Genomic DNA, 22,075 nt, shown 5'->3' on the forward strand with positions numbered 1-22,075 from the left:
TAAATTGATTGCGTATTCGCATAAAAGTGTGATTTTGCCCACGAGTTCACCATCCATGATTCTCTTTATTCAAGAATAGGAACTGAGGGTGACAATATAATTCCATTATTTCGTATCCACATCTTGTATAAGTAGCACACTTTTTTCCTTCGCGTTTCATAAGATATCACCAAGGCATGCATGTAGCCTGAAGAGAAACTCTCTTCCTTTCTCAATCCATGTAACTCCTTTTGTAATAACGAGTACGGCAGTGGCCAAAAATAATTGAACTTGTGACCACCTATTGCCAAACTTACGTCATGTGCTGAAATTCACAATTTCTGGCCAACTATGAGTAATTTTCGTATGAAACAGCCATCTGCCTCCTGCATTATCTTTCCCCGTGATCAATCCAATTTAGGCTCCCTTACAATTTTTTTCCTCCTCATTTTGATGATTAACGAAGTAGATCCTCACAAACCCACAAACAAAAATTCAGGTACTCATGATAATACCCACAGTCTTCTCAATTTTAGGTACAACAAACCCACAGGGCTTGGATATGGCGCAGGTGTGAGATTGGTTTAGGAAATGGTAATTTGGGTTGCACTTTTTTCACAGTAATGTTTGTTGCTTTTTCAGCAAGTGGCTGTAGCCCTAGTCTTTGTAGTTAGTATTATTTACGACTGAAGCAGCCCCACCCCATGTTTATCATATCGAATCCATGTCATGCTAGTATAGAGGTGGAGGCGTGATGGCTCATGTTGAGCAGTAGTGATCTCTTAACCGATAGGTCCCTGAGTTCGAAACTAATTCGATGCACCCGGGCAATTTCAGAAGGCATTTCATCCGTAATGTAAAAAAGTCCCTAAGATGGGATCAAGTATTGGTCACCTGATAGCGTATTTACAAGCATGTACTTGATTTTCAGCAGTTCAAGTAAAATACAGTCATAGGCTTCATCAGTTTAAAGGGGGGGGGGGATGTTTCCTACCCGAACTGGTTTTGGGTATACCAGAGTTTTGAACACCTTTGTATTATCCGATTCATGCTGTATAGAAATCATTTTATGAGAAAAAATATATGATAACTCTGTAATATGTATTATTAAATAATATATTGAGTATTTTTTGTGTAAAGTATTTGGTTGTTATAAAAGAGAATTTTAATTCGCTTACATTTATGTACTCATGGCATGTAAATGAGAATTTGATTACATTATGTAAATACATTTTGTTGTCGTCACGTACAGTACAATAAAAACAAATAACAACATTCAATCAAAGCCTTTACTCTTTTTTCTGTTTGTGAAAGGATTATGGCAATCCTGATTTAATCAAATATTCTGCTTTCATGATTTTCAAATGTAAAGATTAACGCTTAGAATACAGTTACCATTAAGTAACAAAAAAATATAAATTTTCTTATCAATAAACAATTTGAATTAGTCCATCGTCATATAAGAACACAATCTAGAGAACAAAATAAAAATGTTTTCTCTTGCCAAAGGGCAACTTTTTCAAATAGAAAAGTGGGTTTCATGTGTATTTTTTACATGATATTTTACCCGTAGTACCCCTTAAAATGCCTTTCTTAACAAAGACGTCAACGTTAAGTGCAAATTCCTTATATGCAGTATTTTTCCATCACCATTAAGTAATGTTGTGAAGAGCATAGAATACGAAAAAACTTATTCCCTAACTGCGCAATATGAACTTGGAATAAAAAACAAGTTGGAACACGCAAAGATAAATTTTTTTAATCCTAAACCACGAAATGGGAACATTTTCATAGAAAAACAACACCTATGTGACTCAAAATTCATGAGTAACACAAGACGACATGCCACATTGCAATTTGAACAGATCAAGCTATTAGGAAGTGAATTTTCAATTGAATTAGAAGAGAGGGAAATGTCATTCATAACATGATTTATCACCTCATAGGTAGGGGAAGCTCAATAAATGACATAATAAACAAACTTACGAAAATATGAATATCCTCAATGAATACAATTGATATTTCCTTTCAATTGACATATATGAGCCATTGGTTGTCAAAATGTACTGGTGAGTAAATGAAACTCTTTTTTCTTTTTCTCATTTTCGCTTTCGATTGGCTTCCTTCTTGAAATGAACCATCAATAAATCTCACGCAACTGATGACTTTATATATTAATAACGATAACTCAATTGATAAAGCCGGCCGCTTTCCACGGTTTTACTCATGTAAGCCAAGCAGATAGGAGCATAAGCCCGGTCAAGCATGTAATGATTTTTCCCACACTGGAACCCATTTCTTACACCTAGGTAAAGAGCGGCAAATACAGAGCGGCAAATAAAGATGAAAATCAAACGGTCAGGTGACACATCAAAGAGAACATAACCCTTTTACTGGTATTGCAGCATTTACTATAACGTAGGATATAAGTAGCTGGAAAATGTTAGATACAATGTTTATCAATTTAAAAAAAGGGGGATAGCAACGATTTTTTTTTTTTTTTTGGGGGGGGGGGGGAGGTTTGCAGATGTGCTTCTTTCTCCCATTTTGTAAAGTGACCGGCCAACTTGTTTTAGAATGAAGAAAAGCAAGCAAGTTATTTCATAAAGGTGTATTATAACCATTCTGTTGGATAAGACAAATAACTATCATTGGACCTATTCAAACGGATAACAGGCTACACCTTTCTTCTAAGTTTTCAGGAGTGGGCGATTTACCCTCGGATTCGGTACGTTTGTACTAAAATCTGACAATTTGAAGGATCATGAAACTACTCGTGGGAAATATTTTACGTCTTTTAAAAAAAATGGTATCATGAGCATACTCTTAATGCCTGGAAGGTTGACTTGATATATAAGTGATAGGTATGATAAACATACATGCATCAGACGCCTCATCACAGTTCACTTTTGGTTTGGGTACTTTGATGGCCTGAAGAGTGGGGGTGCAGCTTCATGGACGTTCAATCCAGCTCTTTCTGGCATTAATCAGGGTGAAATGCAGGACTAAGTCGTTGTATTTCTAGTGACTAAATATCGTGTTGGTATCAAGATCAAGCAAGTTAAGACTTCCACTCCTCCCAACACCATGAAAGACACGCTGAAGCTTACTCTACTAGCCAACCATCCTGAAAAGAGAAAGAATATTTGCATTATACTAATACTCATCAAAAACTCTTACAGTGTAATATGGAAAAGAAAATCACCAGTACAACTTTTTGATAACAAAAAAGGGAATTTGTGAAAAATCATATGAAAATGCCATTAAAAAAAAAAAAACACCTTTGTACAAACTTACAAAGGCTACACAATAGTATCGGGGGGAAATGCCATTCCGCGTTTACCATCAGCTTTCGTCACCCTATTCGAGGATGATTATTATTCCATTTAGAAAAAACAATACTTATCCAGTAGGCTATTAATTTTTGCTTTTTATCATATTTTATGAGATGAAGGAAACTGACAAGATGATTTGGAGTATACCTACATAACCTACGGCTTTAATATAAGAAAGGCTCTCACTGAAACCATAAATTTACCCAATATAAATGAGGAAACAAAAAAAATTGAGTTTTGGAGAGAATTAATACTTACCTGCCATAATACCTCCAAGTGGTTCACCTACACTGTAGAACAGGCACTGTAATCCATAAACCAATGAGAACGAGTCTGATGGGAAGTATTCCTTAGCGATCACCACTGTAAGCGTTGTTCTTGAGCCGATGGCCAGTCCTCCCACAAACGCTGCGATGCACAGCAAAACGAAGTCAATGATCAAGGGATCCAAGAGAAAGACCACTGCATTGATGACCGTAAAGATGATGGTGAGATCGAGGGATGTCATCCACTCCCGGTCGACGATGGGTCCCTGGGCGACGCGACCCAAAACATTGCCGAATCCTCCGCAGGTTGCCAGGAAGACAGCCTTGGATAGACGGAAGCCTCTGGATACACCATGAGGAATGAGGAAGACGAGCCAGGATGTGTTAATGATACCAGAAAGCACCATGTAGAACATGACCCCGGCAGTGTGGCGGTACTCGAAGAACAACGAGAGGCCAAAGTACGTGTAGACACAGTGGCAGCATCTCCATACGGACGCTGAGGACGTGGCGGAACGAGATCCTCCGTCGTCGCGTCTACGTTGTAGCAGGTCATCGTCTTCATCAAAGACATCGTCATCCACTTCGGAATCAACGGAGCTTGGCGATGTCTCTCGGACATCAGAGTCGTCATCTTCCGATTCTCTGGGACGGCCTTTCATAAGCAATAGGAAGATGGAGTTCTGGAGGAGGAGTCCGCCCAGAAGAAGGATGGTACCATTCCAACCGTAGGTCTCCAAAAGGAACTCGGTCAGAAGGGGTACAACCATCATCCCGATGGCGTTGCCGGTGTCTGCGATGCCAAAGGTAATGGAGAAGTTTTCCCGGACATTTTTGTAGAAGAGGATTACTCCTGCTAGACGGACGACTGAGTAACAAACTCCTGAAAGTTAGAAAGAGATAGACAATCATTATAGAGAATATTTATTTGGTCCAAATAACAATTTATTATAGTAAGAAACATCGAAAATTGTAATAATGTCTTCAATGTAAATAACATGAACCACATAAAATGTTAGTTCATTATGTTGACAAATGTTTTACCCTAACCTCTCGAAAGGCCTACAAACTATTAGGCCCGAATTCACAAAGGAGGTTTGTCGACAAACCTTGGTTTTCGTACGTCATTTTATGACGCGTTTTTACGCGTTTTTTTTACAGACCTGGTTTGTAAAGAACAAAAGGAGGTTTGGCGAAACAAAAGGAGGTTTGTCGATAAACCTCCTTTGTGAATTCGGGCCATACTGTACACAATTTGTTGTAGCATGGTCAATCATTAGTGTGTCAAACAACCACATGCAGGCGCGTACGCAGGGGGGGTTAACCCCCCCCCCCCTTAGGTTTTTTTTATGTGTATTTTTGAGAGAGATTATGCCAATGGCTGACCTAAAAAAAATGACCTTACCCCCCCCCCCCCCCTACGGAGCAAAATATCAAATTTTCAAATTTCTAGACCAAAAAAAAAAAGTGTCCTCTTACCACCCCCCCCCCCCGCTTATTCAGCGGCGGGCTGAGTCGTTGCGAAATTTTTGGCCAGATTTCAAAATGTTAACCCCCCCCCCCTTGAAAAAATCCTGCGTACGCCACTGACCACATGTATACTATAAAACTACAGTTGTTTCTCGTAAATACAATTCACAAATACAATTTGTTTTCTCCCTCCAAAATCAAGATGACTTTGTTTCTATTTTCATTATGCATGATGGCCGATTGATTTAGTCTTTCTTTAAAGACGACAAACAATTATAAAATAATGTCTAAAATCAATTTTTAAGGTGATTTACCCGAGAGTAGACACACAGAACCAAACTGGATGATGTCAGAAGCTAAGTAAGCTAGGCTGAGTGAAATGGAACCCACTGCACAGACGACAGAGATAAGAGTCACGCTCATGTCATTCACAAACGGTGCGATAAATGGTGCTATGTCGGTGAACAGAGAAGAGAAACATATGTTATTCAACAAAACAATTTCGTTATCGGTTCTATGGCTTAAAATGAGAGAGATAGACGGAGTGAAAAAGAAGGAGCAGACAGGGACAGAAGAAGAGATAAGGACAGACAGACGGACAAGATATAGAAGAAATATAATCACCCCCTCCCTCACCCCGTTGATCCCAAGACTCCAAAACCATTTTAATGGGCTATGTTTATTTCAATTATTCACAAGATAAACAATAATATACTTTTAAAGAGAAAGAGAATAACAATGGTCCACCATTTGGATTGCAAAAAAGACTACAGAGAACTTTCTGGAATAATGATATAAACTTTAAACGACTTGTCGCTCCTTTTTGTATATGGAGTTCGACGATTATCTGATGGTTTAAGAGGTAAACAACGTATCATGCAATTTCAAGCATTATGTGCCTCTTTATCTATGCATTGGTATATGAATATCATAGACTGTGATGAAGACATACCTAGGGCGTATGTAAAGCTGTGGTAGATGCCGACGATGAGTCCGATTGTACCAAGATTGGTATTGAGTTGGATGACGAGGTCATCAACGAGGACGCTAAAGCTCTTCAGTACACCCATCTCTATGAAGTTGATGAAAAAAAGCGCCATGACGAAAACGAAGACCCTTGAAGATGACAGTTGGTCCGACATGATTACCGACTATAAATCTTCACTTTTATTTTGAAGGTAGTCGTCGAGCTGTACCGCTATGTTACAAGTATCTCTATGAGCTACAGGGCTGCTTGGTTAATTGCAGAAAATACTGGCTTAAAATCTTGTAATGTTCCAGAGATTTGCCGACAATCTGTTACAAGATTATACATGCATTTCTCAATCCAGTCATGTATTTCTGTATTTGCTTGTTTTTCTACCTGGTTCGAGTGCGACCTATTCATAACACGGCGTATTGAATTTCAGTCGACCAGCCAATGAATATATTTAATGTATGCACACTCCTTGAATAGAAGTTGCTCTTGACGACTGGAAGACTGTCCGAGGCTGGCCCGAAATACCAACAACTAATGCAAGCACAGATATGCTATTGTGTGAAATTGAGTCAAATAATTCGTCACCTGGATGTTTGGGAAGAAAAATACTGAAATTTGAAAACAAAAGCAAGTACACTTGTTTCGTGGCGGAATGTTACCAACAAAAGTAGTGGCTGCTGTGTGGAGTGGTCTTTCAAAAACTCAAATTCACGTGTTGATTATATATTCGTGCACAGTTCAGTCGAGTGCTCGAACAATGCTCATAACAAAATAATTGGTATTGTATTCAAATAAAAGTTCCGACTTCAGTAAAGTACCATTCATTGAATATTGACACCACAGAAAACCAATCCAACAAACAATTACAGTCATCTCCCCTCCAAAGAAGAGAGGATGACGAGACAGCCTACTGTAATCAGATCGACCCCTCCATTTTCCTTCAGTTCTACATTTAGTCTTTGGAAATTATAGTTATTATGTACCAGTTTCTTTGGGATGTGACGGGGGTGGGGCGGAGGTGTGGCAGGGGTGTGGGTCCTGTCGAATAGCCCAGACGACAATGTCTTTTTCATGTATTAAAGTGGTAGAGTCTCATGTCATTAACTATACAATTCAAATTGGAACTAGATTGGGACGGAAACTTCGGAAACAACCAACAACCAACCAACATACAACTGCATTTAAGGACCTTTGTCCTATGATCCAACCAGGAGTCCAACACACCTTTAAATATAAAACTCATTCCTTTTTACCTCCTTATGTTTCTCCACATATCCACTCCCTCTGTCTTATGTGAATAACAGATAAGTTTAACAATGTGTTGAAAAAACTTGAAGATGTTGTTTTTACCCTAGAGTTTTCGGTTTTTACACCTCTTAATTCAACTCTCATACATTTTCATAGCACCTCTAAAAAAATCTTAACACAAATGTCATAGCATACACTACTTGTTGCTATTTTGGACTAAATTATATATGAAAGGATACCTTACAAAAAAGCAAAAGGCTTGTAAACAGAAAGCATCTGTACATATCATATACAAATGATAAAAAAAGGTGAAGCATCCGACAAGGTCTCATGAAATCAAGAGCAACCATCAACCAGTTCAAGAAGGGTACAGAAAACCTTATTATTTTGATAATAAAATCATCTCTTGCTCTTTTTTCTTTTAAGTGTTTCATCTCTTCGTTTATAATTTCATGGTCCTGGAACCACCTTATCTCCACAGCTTTAAGTGAAACATATATCTCACTTTTTTTTGTCAAAACTTGTAAAATCGTTTAACAATACTTTTGATCATATGCAGAGAAGTTTGACTATTGTGAAGATTAGAATATTGTGATAAAAAGAAGAGAAATTAACATTCCTTTTCTTTATCTTTTTTGTTTCCAGCTGAGGTAGGGGATGGGGTGCTGTTATCATATTAATTTCTTTTTGTCTCACACACTTAAGATTTTTTTTAAATCCATTACAGCTCAAAACTTTAGATACATCCATCACAACAGAATACTGCTAGCATCAATACATCCAGTATGAATATAGGCATAGGTAGACAAGCATTCCATGTGTATTATATTCTTTTTATTTTACATTCGTATCAATTCAACAAAAATATTGGAATCGTTTCAGTACGAAATCAATGTATGAAATCATAAATGCACTGCTCTTGCTACAATTTTTGCCATGTGACATAAGACGAAGAAGGTTGCCAATAGCAATGAAAAATTTTCAATTTGGAGAAGTGTCTACAGATAACCCCCTTAGGCATAGTAAAGTACAGTAAATTACACAACGGATTTCCCCCTTGTTTCAAAGCATATTTCTTGAACAACCTTCTGGCTTGTCTGATTCTAGATGAAATGTACAAGAGAAGCTAGTATGAGATAATTAATTTTCAGGCATTGATACATAGCTCATAATACATTTCATGCACCGAAGCCAGTAGTACATGACTAGAATAAGTAATGTTCATTTCAGCATTATATCATACATACTCTAGAAGGGCAAACATTGCTTCATCCTCCGATTTCATTATCAATCAATTTAATTAAATTTAATTAAAGGTCAATTATGAATACAATATGAGCAAACAAATTAACCACATTAATCAAGTCTGTCCTCTCCAACAAATAAAAGAAGTTTATTTGGCTCATTATTTACATGACTTCCTCTCTCTCTCTCTCTCTTTTATTATATCGGAAACTGTAAACAACATAAATGAGCATAAATGTTCGTTTCTTTATCATTAAAATCATGATACATCATTAAGCGGTAATTAAACTCACAACTTCAGAATAGTTTTTCATGATAGATTTTCAAGATAGATGGCGCAATACATATGGTGTAAATAAGTTGTACTGCCGATAGGTGACAGGTCGTGTGACACAGTGGAAAAGAAGGCTAAAGAAGGCTAAAGAAAGAACTAAAGATGGCTTTGGTGTGTGGACATGCCCTTGGCAGAACACCAGATAGAGCGAAAGAGAGAGAGGGAGGGAGAGAGAGAGAGAGAGAGAGAGAGAGAGAGTGAGCGAGCTTGTATCATAGATGTTAATAAAGACTTTGACTGAGGGCATCAACAGTATGCCATGGTACGACTTTTACAGTAGGTCACACAATCACACATGCAGTATCATTACATGAATCAAGATGACTTTATAAAAAGAAACAAACAATACAAAACAATATCAAAATTCCTTTCATTTCACTCCTTTTATTTCACTGACTGGGTCAAATATAAATAACCAATTTATCAGAAGGATCTCATCCCAAATGCTGCTGGATATTACCTAATTCATTTTGTTTTAAAGTCCCTTCTTGTCTGAAGGTTGACATAAGAATGAGCAACTCTGGAAATGTTTATAGGAACATCAATAATACAATATGGCTGCTATTTTGGTAATCTATTGACTTTATAAAAAGAAACAAACAATACAAAACAATATCAAACTTCCTTTCATTTCACTGACTGGGTCAAATATAAATTACCAATTCATCAAAAGGATCTCATCCCAAATGCTGTTTGATATTACCTATTTCATTTCATTTTAAAGCCCCTTCTTGTCTGAAGGTTGACATAAGAATGAGCAACTCTGGAAATGTTTATAGGAACATCAATAATACAATATGGTTGCTATTTAGGTAATCTACTAGCACAAAACAAAACATAACATAACAATTTCAACCAGGCTTGCTGTATTTTAATAGCATCAAAATATCCATTTTGAATAGTATGATGGCGGCATAGATGCATACATGAGTATACAGTACAACATGTCACTTTATTCGCTTTGTATATGCAGTTTACATTTATTTTCCACATAAGTTTTTTTCAAATCTGTAGCAATTTACTACAACAACAAAATGTATGGACATCGTGATTCAATTAATCATATTCATAAAGATATAATATTTTTTCCATTTTACAAATGGCGGTATGTAGATAATGATTCCATTTCATGGTTACAACACATTATGCTTGTCTAGATTTGTGCATCTGTAATGATTTATACCACATGTACATATAGATTCATTCTCATTTTGTGAAGTCAAACTTTGTTTGCATACATGTTTTACAGTCGCCTATGCATAAATTATTCCATTTATCCAGTTGCAATTATTCATTGCAAATTAGCCAAAGGTAATATGTCATCAAATTTTTGCCAGATCCACACACACACAAAAGAGAATCTTGAAAGCTTTTGGATTACACAGTGTAAGATAATTATTTAGGACAATGCTTGAATTCTGATATGTATCCGTAATTGTACATTATGATGCAGTACAAAGAAAACTATGTTCTGTTCTTAAAGTAATAAACATTAAATTATCAGCTTTGCGATTGCATTACATTCGCAACATTACATGAAAACATTTATTTCACATTTCCCTCTCTAAAAAAGAAAAAAAAGAGGAACAATAACCTCATTCATTGAGAGCTAATGTGTGATTTCTGATTGGTTATTAGCTTTGTGTGATTGTGCATTTTGTTTCATCTTGTGCATCAAGATGCAAAGATGCATAGATGCATAGCAAGGGTTGTAATCTGCATCACTCTCTTGCAATCATATCATGGCCTTCCAGGAAATCCCATGCTCATTTTCGACAAGTAACTGAGAGAGAGAGAGAGAGAGAGAGAGAGAGAAAATAGGGGAAACAAAATATAGAAAAATTATTAATGTCAATCTTCAACTATAATCTCTCTAGGCTAAATTGGGTACACAATGCATTTCGTACACTTTTATACCCAAGTTTCAAATACAGAATCCACTTGAGTTCATAATATAAGTTTTAAGGTCCCCCAAATAGAAATCCTCCTGGCAACAAATGAATGCCTGTGGCAGCCATGTATTACAGTAAACAGAAAATATCAATATCTGAAGTACCGGTACAAGAATGAATTGTAGATGTTGTACAAGTATTTTGTATATAAGTATAGGTGTACGTACATTTAAACAAAAATTGCACTGATATGATACCAGTTTTCATTAGTAAAAGCATGTACCAGTATCATCAATCCCATAACAAATGTAAATCAAACTACATGTAAGTATTTACCCCATGGTATAATGACTTACTGTGGATTATACTGTTCTATTCTCCCTCTGAGGATGTTAGGGCCAAGAAAGTTACCCAAAGCATCTAAACACTGACCGGCTGCTGTACTTGTCAATGCATTGTCGCAGCTCTGTATGGGGAGAGAATCGGAGAGAGAGAGAGGGCAAGAAACATGGATATAGGGACAGAGAGAGAGAGAGAGAGAGATAATGAAAATAGAGAGAGGTGGGGAGAGAGATTCAAGGAAATAGATGGATGGAAAGAGATAAACGGATAACAAAGAGACAGAGATAGAATATGAAGAATGATCAATCAATTATTTAGTGCGACATTAATGTAACTTAAAATCCTCATCCATTTTCAACCTATTCGATGATCATTTCCAGAACATATATTATCGGTTTTGCTAAAAAATCGTAGGTCAATTTAAAATGAAAAGAAAAATAAATAACATAACATATTGAAAGAAGAAGAAATTAAGCAGTCAGAGAGAAAGGCAAAACAAGAAAATATATAAAAATACTAAAATATGCAAGAAGAAAGGCACTAAGAAAGATAAATAAGAGACCATACAAAGATTGCTTTTCTTACCAAAGCTTCAAATATGGGATCAAAGAACAATTCCAGATGGGGCTTGAAGTGTCTTTTCCCCAGGTTCTTTCCTAAAGCTGGTAGCTGTATAAAGACATGGATAACAAATATATATAAGATCCTTAAAACATCACAAATGTATTTCTTCCTTTATAAAGCACAGTAAAACTGCTTCATTATGAACTGACAGATAAGCAAAGCCCTGTGTTATGTCACGTATTTTGCCCAAACCATAGCATACCTACTAGACTGCTCCTAGACAGATAATAAACCCTTTAAAAAAAAGTACAGAACACAAAATAGCCAATAATCGGTCAGTTTAGAGTCAGTTTAGAGTCTGTTTAGTGGTATGACTCGGGTACATCGCTGAATAGACCAGTTCACTAACCTGTTTACATTTATGAATGTTTCTTTCCTGGGGACCTAGTGAAAACTTATTCCATTAACCCGTTATAAATGAATTAACCACAATACTTTTAATCCAGTCTGCATACATTACTTGTTGCTATGTCAGACAAGGCTTGGGCAAGCTTTCAGTTGTCAAGACCAACCTTGTTTAGAAAGTATGGATAAAATTTGAACATGTTAGTAAATTGGTCTATTGAATTGTTACATGTGTTTTCCTACACTTCACAAAGAAGTGTTTCACAAGGACTAAGATCAACTTTAAGTTGGACTTAAATATGGCAGGCAGTTCATGCCACTGTTTGCACTCCCCATTATAATCTTTAGATAATATTTTCTTCTCCAATAATGAATTATCAAAAAATATAAATTCTGTAGATTTGTGACCATGATTTGCAGATCCCTTGAGAGACAAATGCCAGTAAATGGTGAGAGCAAATAGTGGCTTGAACAGCCTGCCATATTTAAGTCCAACTTAAAGTTGATCTTAGTCTTTATGAAACACTGCCCAGTTATGCTAAGTTGACCTGCTTACCTGTTTACAGATAGTTTCTAGAAGACAGACATGCTGAGGGTAATCCTGCTTTCTGCTTGCTTCTGCCACGAGTGGGAGTGATGATGCGACTTCAGCAGCTAGAGATTGGATAGCCGAGAGCTCAGATAACAGAAGAATGCATCTGTAAAGATAATCACAATATGATAATCTTATCAACATAAAATACCATACATCAAGTCTTCTCATAAGACATTTGTGGAAACTATACCAGATTTAGTTTAGGCTATGTTCAAACACAACTAATATAAATTTTCATGAATCTAATGTGACAGCTCTACATATGGTACACATGTGACAATATCAACAAGAGTGACTCAAATTTTATCAAAATGACTTATGATATCAGCTACCAATTTTTTATTTGTTTTAATTACCAGTTACTAGAACACCTACAACACATTCAACAGGTGTGAAGAAGGAAAAGTTAAACACCATCAACAGGATACAGGCTTCTAGGGCAGACACAAAGAAGAGAAAGGGACTTACCCATCACACTTTTCCCATGCTTCAGGTGGTCTTCTGAACTTGTGATCCATACAGCCTCCCTCTCGACCACGTCCCATCTTAGGAGCCAAGGAACCACAGGAATACATCTGCAATGAAACAAAATCATCACGATGTGAAAGACATAGAATAATATAGATGGACACACAGTGACGACTCTTTCTTACCATGAAAGACTATTGACCGGTAGGCGGGCATGGCTAAAATCACGACTCCAATTTCGACCAATCACATGGCTAGATTTCTAAAGAGAGGTAGTTTACAACTTGCAATGTATCAAGAGGTAGCAACTGTTAAAGGGCACACTGTGACCTAAATTCCTCCTTGTTTACAGATTTAGTGTACATTTCACAGGAAGGCAGAAGGAGTTTGCTTGTTAATTTCAACATGCTTGAATAGTCAATTTCACTCCTTGATTGACAGATGGAATGTAGGAAGATGCTCTGCTTATTGATTTCTTGTTAATTTCATGACAGATGAATTCCTTGCTGGTAGATTACATCCTGTGCCCCAGATAATATTTTGGGGTGTATATTTCTCGAAGGTGACCGACTTATAGTTTGGTGACCTTATGTTGTGTCGTGTGTTTTTATCTTTCATGACAGATAAATTCATAGTTCCTATTTTACATTCTGCATGATTAAACGTATGATCTTAGTAGAGGTGTTGGGTCGAGTGGATACGTCACCGAACTTTCGATCACAAGGTCTGCTGTTCGAGTCCCATCACAGCACTAATGTTCTTTGGCAAGACATTGATCTACATTTGCCACACTCAACCGAGGTGATGCAAATGGGTACCTGGCCGGAATTAAATCCTTGAAATGCTTAATGCAATGGCAAAACAGCTATAGCCGGAGTAATAATGAGCATTCCTCGGGGCGGATATGTGCGCATTATAAATGTTGTTATTATTATTAAATCATCATTTACTAAATAAAATGTTATCATTAGTATCTTGTTATTCATTTACTGAAAATTAAAAGAAATTGTTAAATTTAATTTTAAGGATTCAATACCATAATTGCACCATATGCAAATGTGAAGAAAAAAAATGCCATTGAAAATGAATAATCCATAACTGGGTTCTCTTTTTAAATACAGAGGCACGCTAAAGATAAGACATAGTTATTATTATTATTTTTATTTTTTTTTACTAGAGGACAAAACCTGCATCTACCTGTTGGTTTGAATGTAGATCCATGTCGTTATCTCTGAGCTGTTTGACCAGTCCATATGTGGCTGGACCCTTTTCGAGACCACTGTATCTTTCAGACGTCTTGGGCTGGTTCTCCAAACCCTTGATGCCTTCTGAGACCTTTGCCAGGAGAATGCTTGAGGCAGCTTCACCTGAGAAGGAATTGACAAAAGAAGGAAATATCATAATATTGTTCTAACTTACTAGGCTCAAAGACAATTGACTGCTATAGGTGTTCCTATTTACATCACTTGCTCATAGATGACAAAATAAAAAAATATAAGTGAATTTGCATCAAACTATTCATGATCATACTGTTACACTTCAAGGGGCGAAAATTGACAAAATATATGATTAAGAGAATATACAATGGTCTTAGAACTCTGTAACAAATGTTGTATTAAAATAAACCTGCCATTACATATAATTTGAGAAGCACTTGCTTGTTACCATGATTTTTTTTTTTTTTTAACATCTCCACAAAACTTTTTAATACCGTATTTGCCGATGATAAGGCCGCAGCGCCTTATATGCCTCACCCCGATTCTGACATTTGAAAAAAAAAAAAAAAAAAAAAAAAAGAAGTTTTTTGTGATGTATACATTGCGCCTCTCACTTGTGTATTGAATTCGCGTGCTGGATGCTTCGCGGCAGCTCCGTTAAACAGGCCCTTCTTTTACTTTTGCAATGCATTGGCACGAACTTAGATCAAGATCTATTGGCAGATGTTGTTTTTGGAAGTTTATTTTCGTCTTCATGTAAACAATGCAAGATAAAATTGTCGGTAAGATGTGTGGAAATGTATAGTTATTGTACCGTTCGTAGATCTAGTCCCATATGTGCAAATTCGTGCTAGTTTTGACGTACTTTTTAAATTTTTTTTTACTCTTTCGTCGCATAGGCCGCACCCCGACTTTTTGATATTTTCTCTACCAAAAATACTGCGGCCTTTACGCCGGCAAATATTATTTTTTGTTAATAATACTTCTATGTTACCCAGGTGTACACCCAGCTTTGCATACAAGTGGACTCAAATGTGGCAATGCAAGGTGCTATATTCTGATTTATCCCAATCCTATACTCACCATAAGCCCTTGTGACATTAGCTAGAGCAGCCGCTGCACCTTGTCTTACAGATGGAATATTGTCTTGTAGGTTTTCATAGAAGAGAGGATAAAGAGCATCCAGGCTCTGCCTATAATGAAAACAAATGAGAGAAGACTGAATGAAAGGTCTTGCCCATTGGTCACTGACAACTCATCACTAATCACTGTATGTTAGATATTTTGGTATTCATTTTCCATTCATGGTCATTTCCTTGTGATAGGGGCATAGAAAGCGAACCTTTTAGTAATAGTGATATCATACATTTGATGAAAATAAGAAAAGAACAACATGATAATGTAATGATGAGATGCACAATTTTGGATGAAAAAATTACTCCTATATTATAGACATTCAAAATGCCAGTATCAAATTGATTAGTTTTAGCCCTTGCATTTCAAAGAGATATGTCCTTTTCACCAGCACTCTCATAGCATTCATACCAGGTGAGAAAATATTAGATTTTTTTAAATAACCATCAAGATGTGTGAGAATATATCCAAGAATAATAGGAGACATTTTAGGATAATGCACCTACCTGGATTCCTCTGGAAAGCATTTGATGAAGTTACCACATGCAATACAGGCAGCATCTCTGACTGGCCAACTGTCATCCCTGAAGCATACCAGTAGAGTGCCTAGTAGGCGAGGAACATGTTCGCGTACTACATCTTTCTCTATCTGGAATATGGATATATAATGTCACACAAAGTTTTGCATTCAATACAGGAGGTTCTTCTTCATTGATTAATTTAAAAAAAAAAGATTTCTGCCTTTTTTCCCCCAAAAATGCTGTATTGTCTTGTATAAATGTTTGTATTCTCTACATGATTTATTCAATTCTAGTTATCTATTGCTAGAATGAGCTAATACTCATCAGTCTATATTGATTTTACTGATAATAAAATTATGTTCCCCTCTAAAAAAATACTTGAGCATTCATGAATCAAACAATGTTTAGGATAAATAGAGCTCACTCTATGAAACCATCTGATTTCAAATTAATGGTAATATCATGTGCTCTCCAATTAATTGTTGTTTCAGAAAAAAATATTCAACTAACAAGCTATTTTGGCACCACACTGAACCAGAAATACAGTTCTCAAAACTACAAGATTAGGTCCAATAGAAAAGATGAATAAAAAACTTTACAAAAGAAGAAGATTTACCTTTGCACCAAGCTCTGCAATACATGCACAGGCCGCTTCCCTTACAGCATGGTTGTCTGCATCACTTGCTTCAATGTAATACTCCACCTAACAACACAAGCATTACAAATAAAAATAAATCAAAAAATTAAAAAAGTGAGGCAAGTCAGTTTATGTATTCAGGTTTGACCTTTGAAGCTGCACACTATTACTACATGTATCAAATTTGACCTTTTCTTTTTCTATTCATAAATGTAGAGAGGGTGATTGGTGTTTACTAATAAAAAAAAAAGTATATAGTAAAGATCAAATTTAATAGAGGATGGAAATTTAAATGCAGTTTTTAAAAGCAATTCTTATTGATTAAATGCAAAAAACTTTCAAGAAAGAAACATACAACATGACCGATGTGTTGTTCTACCAGCTCCTTGCCATGCAAGCCAGTCACCTGACGCCAAGTCTCCTGGGAGTATATCCTCACTCCCTCTGCTACATAGTACCTGTAGAAAGACAAGAGAAAAGATATTAAAGCCCATCTGCACTAGTTTGGCCGGAAGGGATTAGACCTCCCTGCATGGTCACTGACAGGTGGTTATCTCATCAAATCAGCTCTCAATTAACATTAGAAAAAGGGGACCATGGGGGGGGGGCAATGGTCACCTATTAGGCATTATTTGCTAGATAGAGGGCGCAAGTAGCTATAGCTAGTGCAGTGGTGCTTTAAAGGGATGCATAAAGGGTTTCACACTGACTTATTTACATGTGGGATTCTAAGCGAAATATTGGGGGCCCATGTTTACTAGGCCTGTTTATATTATAATATTTTAAGAATACGGAGTCCTTGTGTACCAGAACCATGTTGTTGAGTCCTGCATTAGGATATGTACGGTGAACAAAATTCAAATGTTTACATTGTTTTGGAATTTTCATATACTTATCAGACACTTAAAAAATCTTTCTCCTTTCCTGCAATGTCCAAGAGCTGCATCTCCTGCTTTCTCTCAGATGCTACAGTACAACCATACAGTCCATTAAAAACACTTTCATTGTTTAAAAAACATGATCATATTAATATGGGTATATTAATTTATATTAAATACCTGTTCAGACACATTCTAGGTAGTAATGCAGGAAAGAACCTTTGATGAGCAGCGGCATTGGGTAGATTGAGCAGGAACTGTCTGGTTGCAGTAGAAGCAGCCAAGCGAACCTAAGGTATTCAAAAAAAATATCCTTCTAGAAAAAACGTACTATGGTACTCAAGTCTTTCTCTTTCTTTAATTCACTTTTATTTTGAACACTCATTTTTTTCTTTCTCTCTCTTTCTTTTTCTTCCTCTTTCACTCTCTCCCCCTGAATCGGGAACTAGTTCCTCTCGTGTATCTTAAGGATTTCACTATGTGCTTAATTATATTCTGGTAAATATAAATGTGAATTTAAATATGTTCACTTTTTCTTGTTCCTTGATGATGATGAATCAAGGAAACTCAACTTTTGGGCAAGGAATATCATTTAAAATCAATAAATTTCCAGTCATCAACCAATCAAATCAATATATTTCTAGTCATCAACCAATCAAATCAATATATTTCCAGTCATCAACCAATCAACTCTAGATATTTCAATTCTACTATCAGTCTATCGATGTTTCACTGTCATTGATGACTACAACAAGTCATGAATCGACTGTTATCAGTCCATTGCCTTGATGTTACTCTTTAGCTTCACTCTTGTGCTCCTGTACCCAGTTTAGTTATATGTCTTTGCTACCCATGGGATAGCTGATATCCAAAATAGTGGGGGGAGAATAAGATGATGATGATGATGATGAATCCAATTTATTCTTCAGAGTGGACTATATTATTCAGATGACTTACCTGACTCCAATTGTCAGCCAATCCTTGAGCAAAGTGATAAGCTAACTGATCCCCATGGACCAGGATGGTATTATGGGTCTGTCCTTCACTCAGCTCCATCTCATCATCTTCAGCTACAAAGAAGTGATGGGACATACATGTATATAAACATTTTGGATTTTCCACACTAACACCCCAAAATAAAAGGTATTATGTAAGAAGTTTTGAAGAATATTGACATAAATTGTATTAATTATAAATCTTTCATAAACTGTTTGAAGAAATGATATTAATGGAAATTTTCTGAGTGATAAAGAGAGGAAGAGTAAGGGAAAATTTAGTGTCTTAAATTTGTTTACTTTGCTCTCTTAGGGTTTCTTAAAGATACTAGGTAGAAAAAAAGGCACTCTTATGTATACTTCAAGTTCATTATCGGTATTGTTTATGCTATAAATCCTATGATTTCTGGAAAGAATTAATCATTGGGGACAAGCCTACTTACATTAGACTCATAAATACATAGTTTCATTGAGAAGAGTTAGTTTAGCATATCTTTAGTAGTGACAGCAAACAAATCTCATCAAGTTGTGTCACCAACAAAATAAAAGAAAGGCATCATAAAAAGGTCTTGTCAAGCATGAACACTGTACTATTACCACTATAACACACAGCAGAGTAAACGAGGGAGAGATGAAATGGATAACCATTAAAAAGCTTACCATTGGAGGTACCACAGCTGACTAGAGTGGCACAAACATAATAGCCTGTCTCTCTGACAAAGCGATTGGTATGGGTGAGAGACTGAAATATAAGGTCTAGAAGCTCCTGGTTGATGAAAGGGAGAAACTTTGATCCACATCCTTCAATCACTGACTGCAAGCATCTGCGAATGCAAAAGTAATATCATTTCATCCATGTGATTTGAAAGACTTTATGGATCTAATACCACAAATTTGTTTATATCTTAATAGTATTGGGGCAAAACAGATAGTCAATACAAAACAATAACTGTTAATTGAGATTATTTGTTGAGCATTTCATAATTTCAATGATTTTTGTAACTTATGTTAAATCTTTCCATATTAGCTTTTAGGTTTACAAACTTTGGGAAGCGGAAAGTTAAGAAGGGTCTGGGATTTTGCTATCAAAATATTGAATATCATGGAAATAAGAGGAACGGTACTGTTACATTCTCATAAACATCCGACCATAAATATTTTTTTAAACAACATGATAATGAAAATATAAACAGAAGCTCACCTCATCCATGTTTCCAGATTTTTCCATCCCGCTGTGTCATGAAATATCTGTTCTGAGTTACTGCTGCGAGCCTAGGATAGATCAATATATTCATACTTTCTTTTTAGCGCCTTAAGTGATGAAATAATAATTCCTTAAAATTTGCATAGAACAGTGAATTAGATTAGCAACTGATTGATGATTATGAATATGCCACATTATTTATTGATTAAACAATTATGTTTATCCACACCAAATTAACAACTTATGACAGAATTACAATAATAAAATGGAGTTGAGTGAGTTAGATAATGTTCATTGGTAGTAAATTAGTAATAAATGCCTTAAAAGGCGGCTTTTCATCTACTAGAAATATGTCTTTAAATGTTAAAGCAGGAACTGTTATCCATTTTAACTTTCTAAGTGTTCTAGATTCGTATTTATTTTAAGCGGCATAGGCCATACTCTGTAATTGAACCAGCCATTGCTATCCTTTGACAAGCATTAGGTATTTAACCCATTGTCCCTTACATGCTCTGGGCTTGATCCTCCACCAAGCTTCTCCGCAAGATGTCCAAATTGGGCCTGTTCTTCAAGAGATGAGTCACTGAGAGGGGCTCTTTCTAGGTTGGACTTCACCCCTTCAAGTATTGCCTCCTGGCACTGCAGATAAACATCAGTCCCCAGCCATTTGCTCAGTGATCCAAGCAATTCACCTTTTGAAGAAGAAATAAAAAAAAATATACATATAAAAGAGAGAAAGAACAAATTGACAGAATGTGTTTGTAGTGAGAAATATAATAAGGGCATGTGTATATTACTAGTCTGCAGTGCAAGAACTAGGTTATAGACTCAAAATGCATGAAATCCCTTTTGTTTCTTTGAACAGACCTAGTACATGTATATAGTAAATTGGTAAGAGTTCGAAAATCTGATATCCCCAATGGAAAGAGGTACATAAAATTACCCAGCGACAGAATTTTCCCTGGAATTGGGTGTGAAATTATGAAAATATCGACAAAAGATTGGCACATTTTGCAGTCATTTGCATCCGTTCCGATCATTCTATGACTCTCTCGTTCTGTCTTTCCTTATATTATCCTTCGTTTCTATCTTCTTACAACTTCTCTTATGTTTTTTTTATTTTTTATTATTCTATCACTTTCTCTTTCCGTCTTCCTTATTCTTTGTTTTGACCTTCTATCACCTTCTCTTATGTTATTCTTTGTTTTTATCATTTTATCACTTTCTCTTTCTGTATTTCCTTATGTTATTCTTCGTTTCGACCTTCTATCACCTTCTCCTATGTTATTCTTTGTTTTTCCTTCCATCACCTTCTCTTACGTTAATAATTGTTTTTCATCATTTCTATTACTTTCTTTTTTCTGTCTTTCCTTGTTATTCTTTGTTTCTTCATTCTATCCTCTTTTCTTATGTTATTCTTTGTTTTTATCATTCTATCACTCTCTCTCTCTTTGTCTTTCCTTAGACTATGTTGTTATTCTTTGTTTCGACCTTCTAATTCTATCACCTTCTCTTGAGTCTTGTGTTATTTATTTTATTTACCTGCTGCAATCCTCACACGTGCTTCCTGGTCATTTAGAAGATGCATTGCATATTTCTGCATTTCTTTTAAGAATAGTTCAGAGGTTCCGTCAAAACCACTAAGAACTTTTGCTCCCAATAAAGCACCATGTTTAGCCTCCCAGCTCGAACGCGAATCCTTCACAACGGACAACAAAGAATTCTCTACGCCAGCGATCTCGGCTTGGTCGTTGGCGCAGCTCCGCTGACACTTCGTATGCAATTCTACCAGTCCCTTATCTCTGTCCAGTTTCTTGGTACTGAGAAGTAAATCGATGATACCTTGCTCTTCACATTCCATGTTGATTCTTCACTATTAAGTCTTGTTCAGCTTAAAAAGATTCGTGTATATTGGATGACGAACCTCGACACGCCTCCTTGTTCACGTCACGTTTAGTTAGTCGCACACATGGTATTATATCTCTATGGTCGCACAATACAAAATATTCTAATGGTGTATACATTTGACGATGTTCACAAATGGTTACCCGCTACAATCGTAATACAAGTGAAAAGCCGCTCCTAAGTTGTGTCGCAATATTTCTTCACACAAGCAGCAAAATATATCACTAATATTTCTCTACGATAAGCTATATAGGGAGAGTTAGAAATAATAACTGAAAACGTGTGAATGATTTTACATTTGACTTATAATAATCATTTTAACTAATCTTGAAAAAAATAGTTAGAATGAAGATAGCTCATTTAAGTACGCCAATGTGCGAATTGCCAATTTGATGTGTGTAAAAAGCTCCAAAAATGCCCTAGGAAGTAACTTTCACTAACAATAGAAAAAGTTGCGCTTGG

The 22,075-nt window shown here is 36.1% G+C and overlaps 2 protein-coding genes across 2 annotated transcripts; both read right to left on the minus strand.

The window, feature by feature from the left end:
* Positions 1-2,783: 2,783 nt before the first annotated feature.
* LOC579266 (monocarboxylate transporter 12-B) lies at positions 2,784-6,478 on the minus strand. Its single transcript, XM_030998887.1, has 4 exons — positions 6,003-6,478; positions 5,365-5,502; positions 3,573-4,463; positions 2,784-3,106 (listed from the first exon to the last, which is right to left on the minus strand). Exons 1-4 carry the CDS (start codon positions 6,190-6,192, stop codon positions 2,985-2,987), a joined length of 1,341 nt encoding a protein of 446 aa, XP_030854747.1. The 5' UTR covers positions 6,193-6,478; the 3' UTR covers positions 2,784-2,984.
* Positions 6,479-9,220: 2,742 nt separating this feature from the next.
* LOC100889564 lies at positions 9,221-21,888 on the minus strand. Its single transcript, XM_003728372.3, has 16 exons — positions 21,251-21,888; positions 20,216-20,400; positions 19,706-19,776; positions 19,165-19,328; positions 18,467-18,579; positions 17,690-17,799; positions 16,987-17,089; positions 16,611-16,697; positions 15,980-16,122; positions 15,423-15,532; positions 14,320-14,489; positions 13,123-13,229; positions 12,616-12,757; positions 11,676-11,759; positions 11,105-11,214; positions 9,221-10,639 (listed from the first exon to the last, which is right to left on the minus strand). Exons 1-16 carry the CDS (start codon positions 21,567-21,569, stop codon positions 10,597-10,599), a joined length of 2,061 nt encoding a protein of 686 aa, XP_003728420.2. The 5' UTR covers positions 21,570-21,888; the 3' UTR covers positions 9,221-10,596.
* Positions 21,889-22,075: the final 187 nt, after the last annotated feature.

The sequence above is a fragment of the Strongylocentrotus purpuratus genome, unplaced genomic scaffold (assembly GCF_000002235.5).
Source record: "Strongylocentrotus purpuratus isolate Spur 01 unplaced genomic scaffold, Spur_5.0 spur5_scaffold_5, whole genome shotgun sequence".
Taxonomy (NCBI): Eukaryota; Metazoa; Echinodermata; class Echinoidea; order Camarodonta; family Strongylocentrotidae; genus Strongylocentrotus; species Strongylocentrotus purpuratus.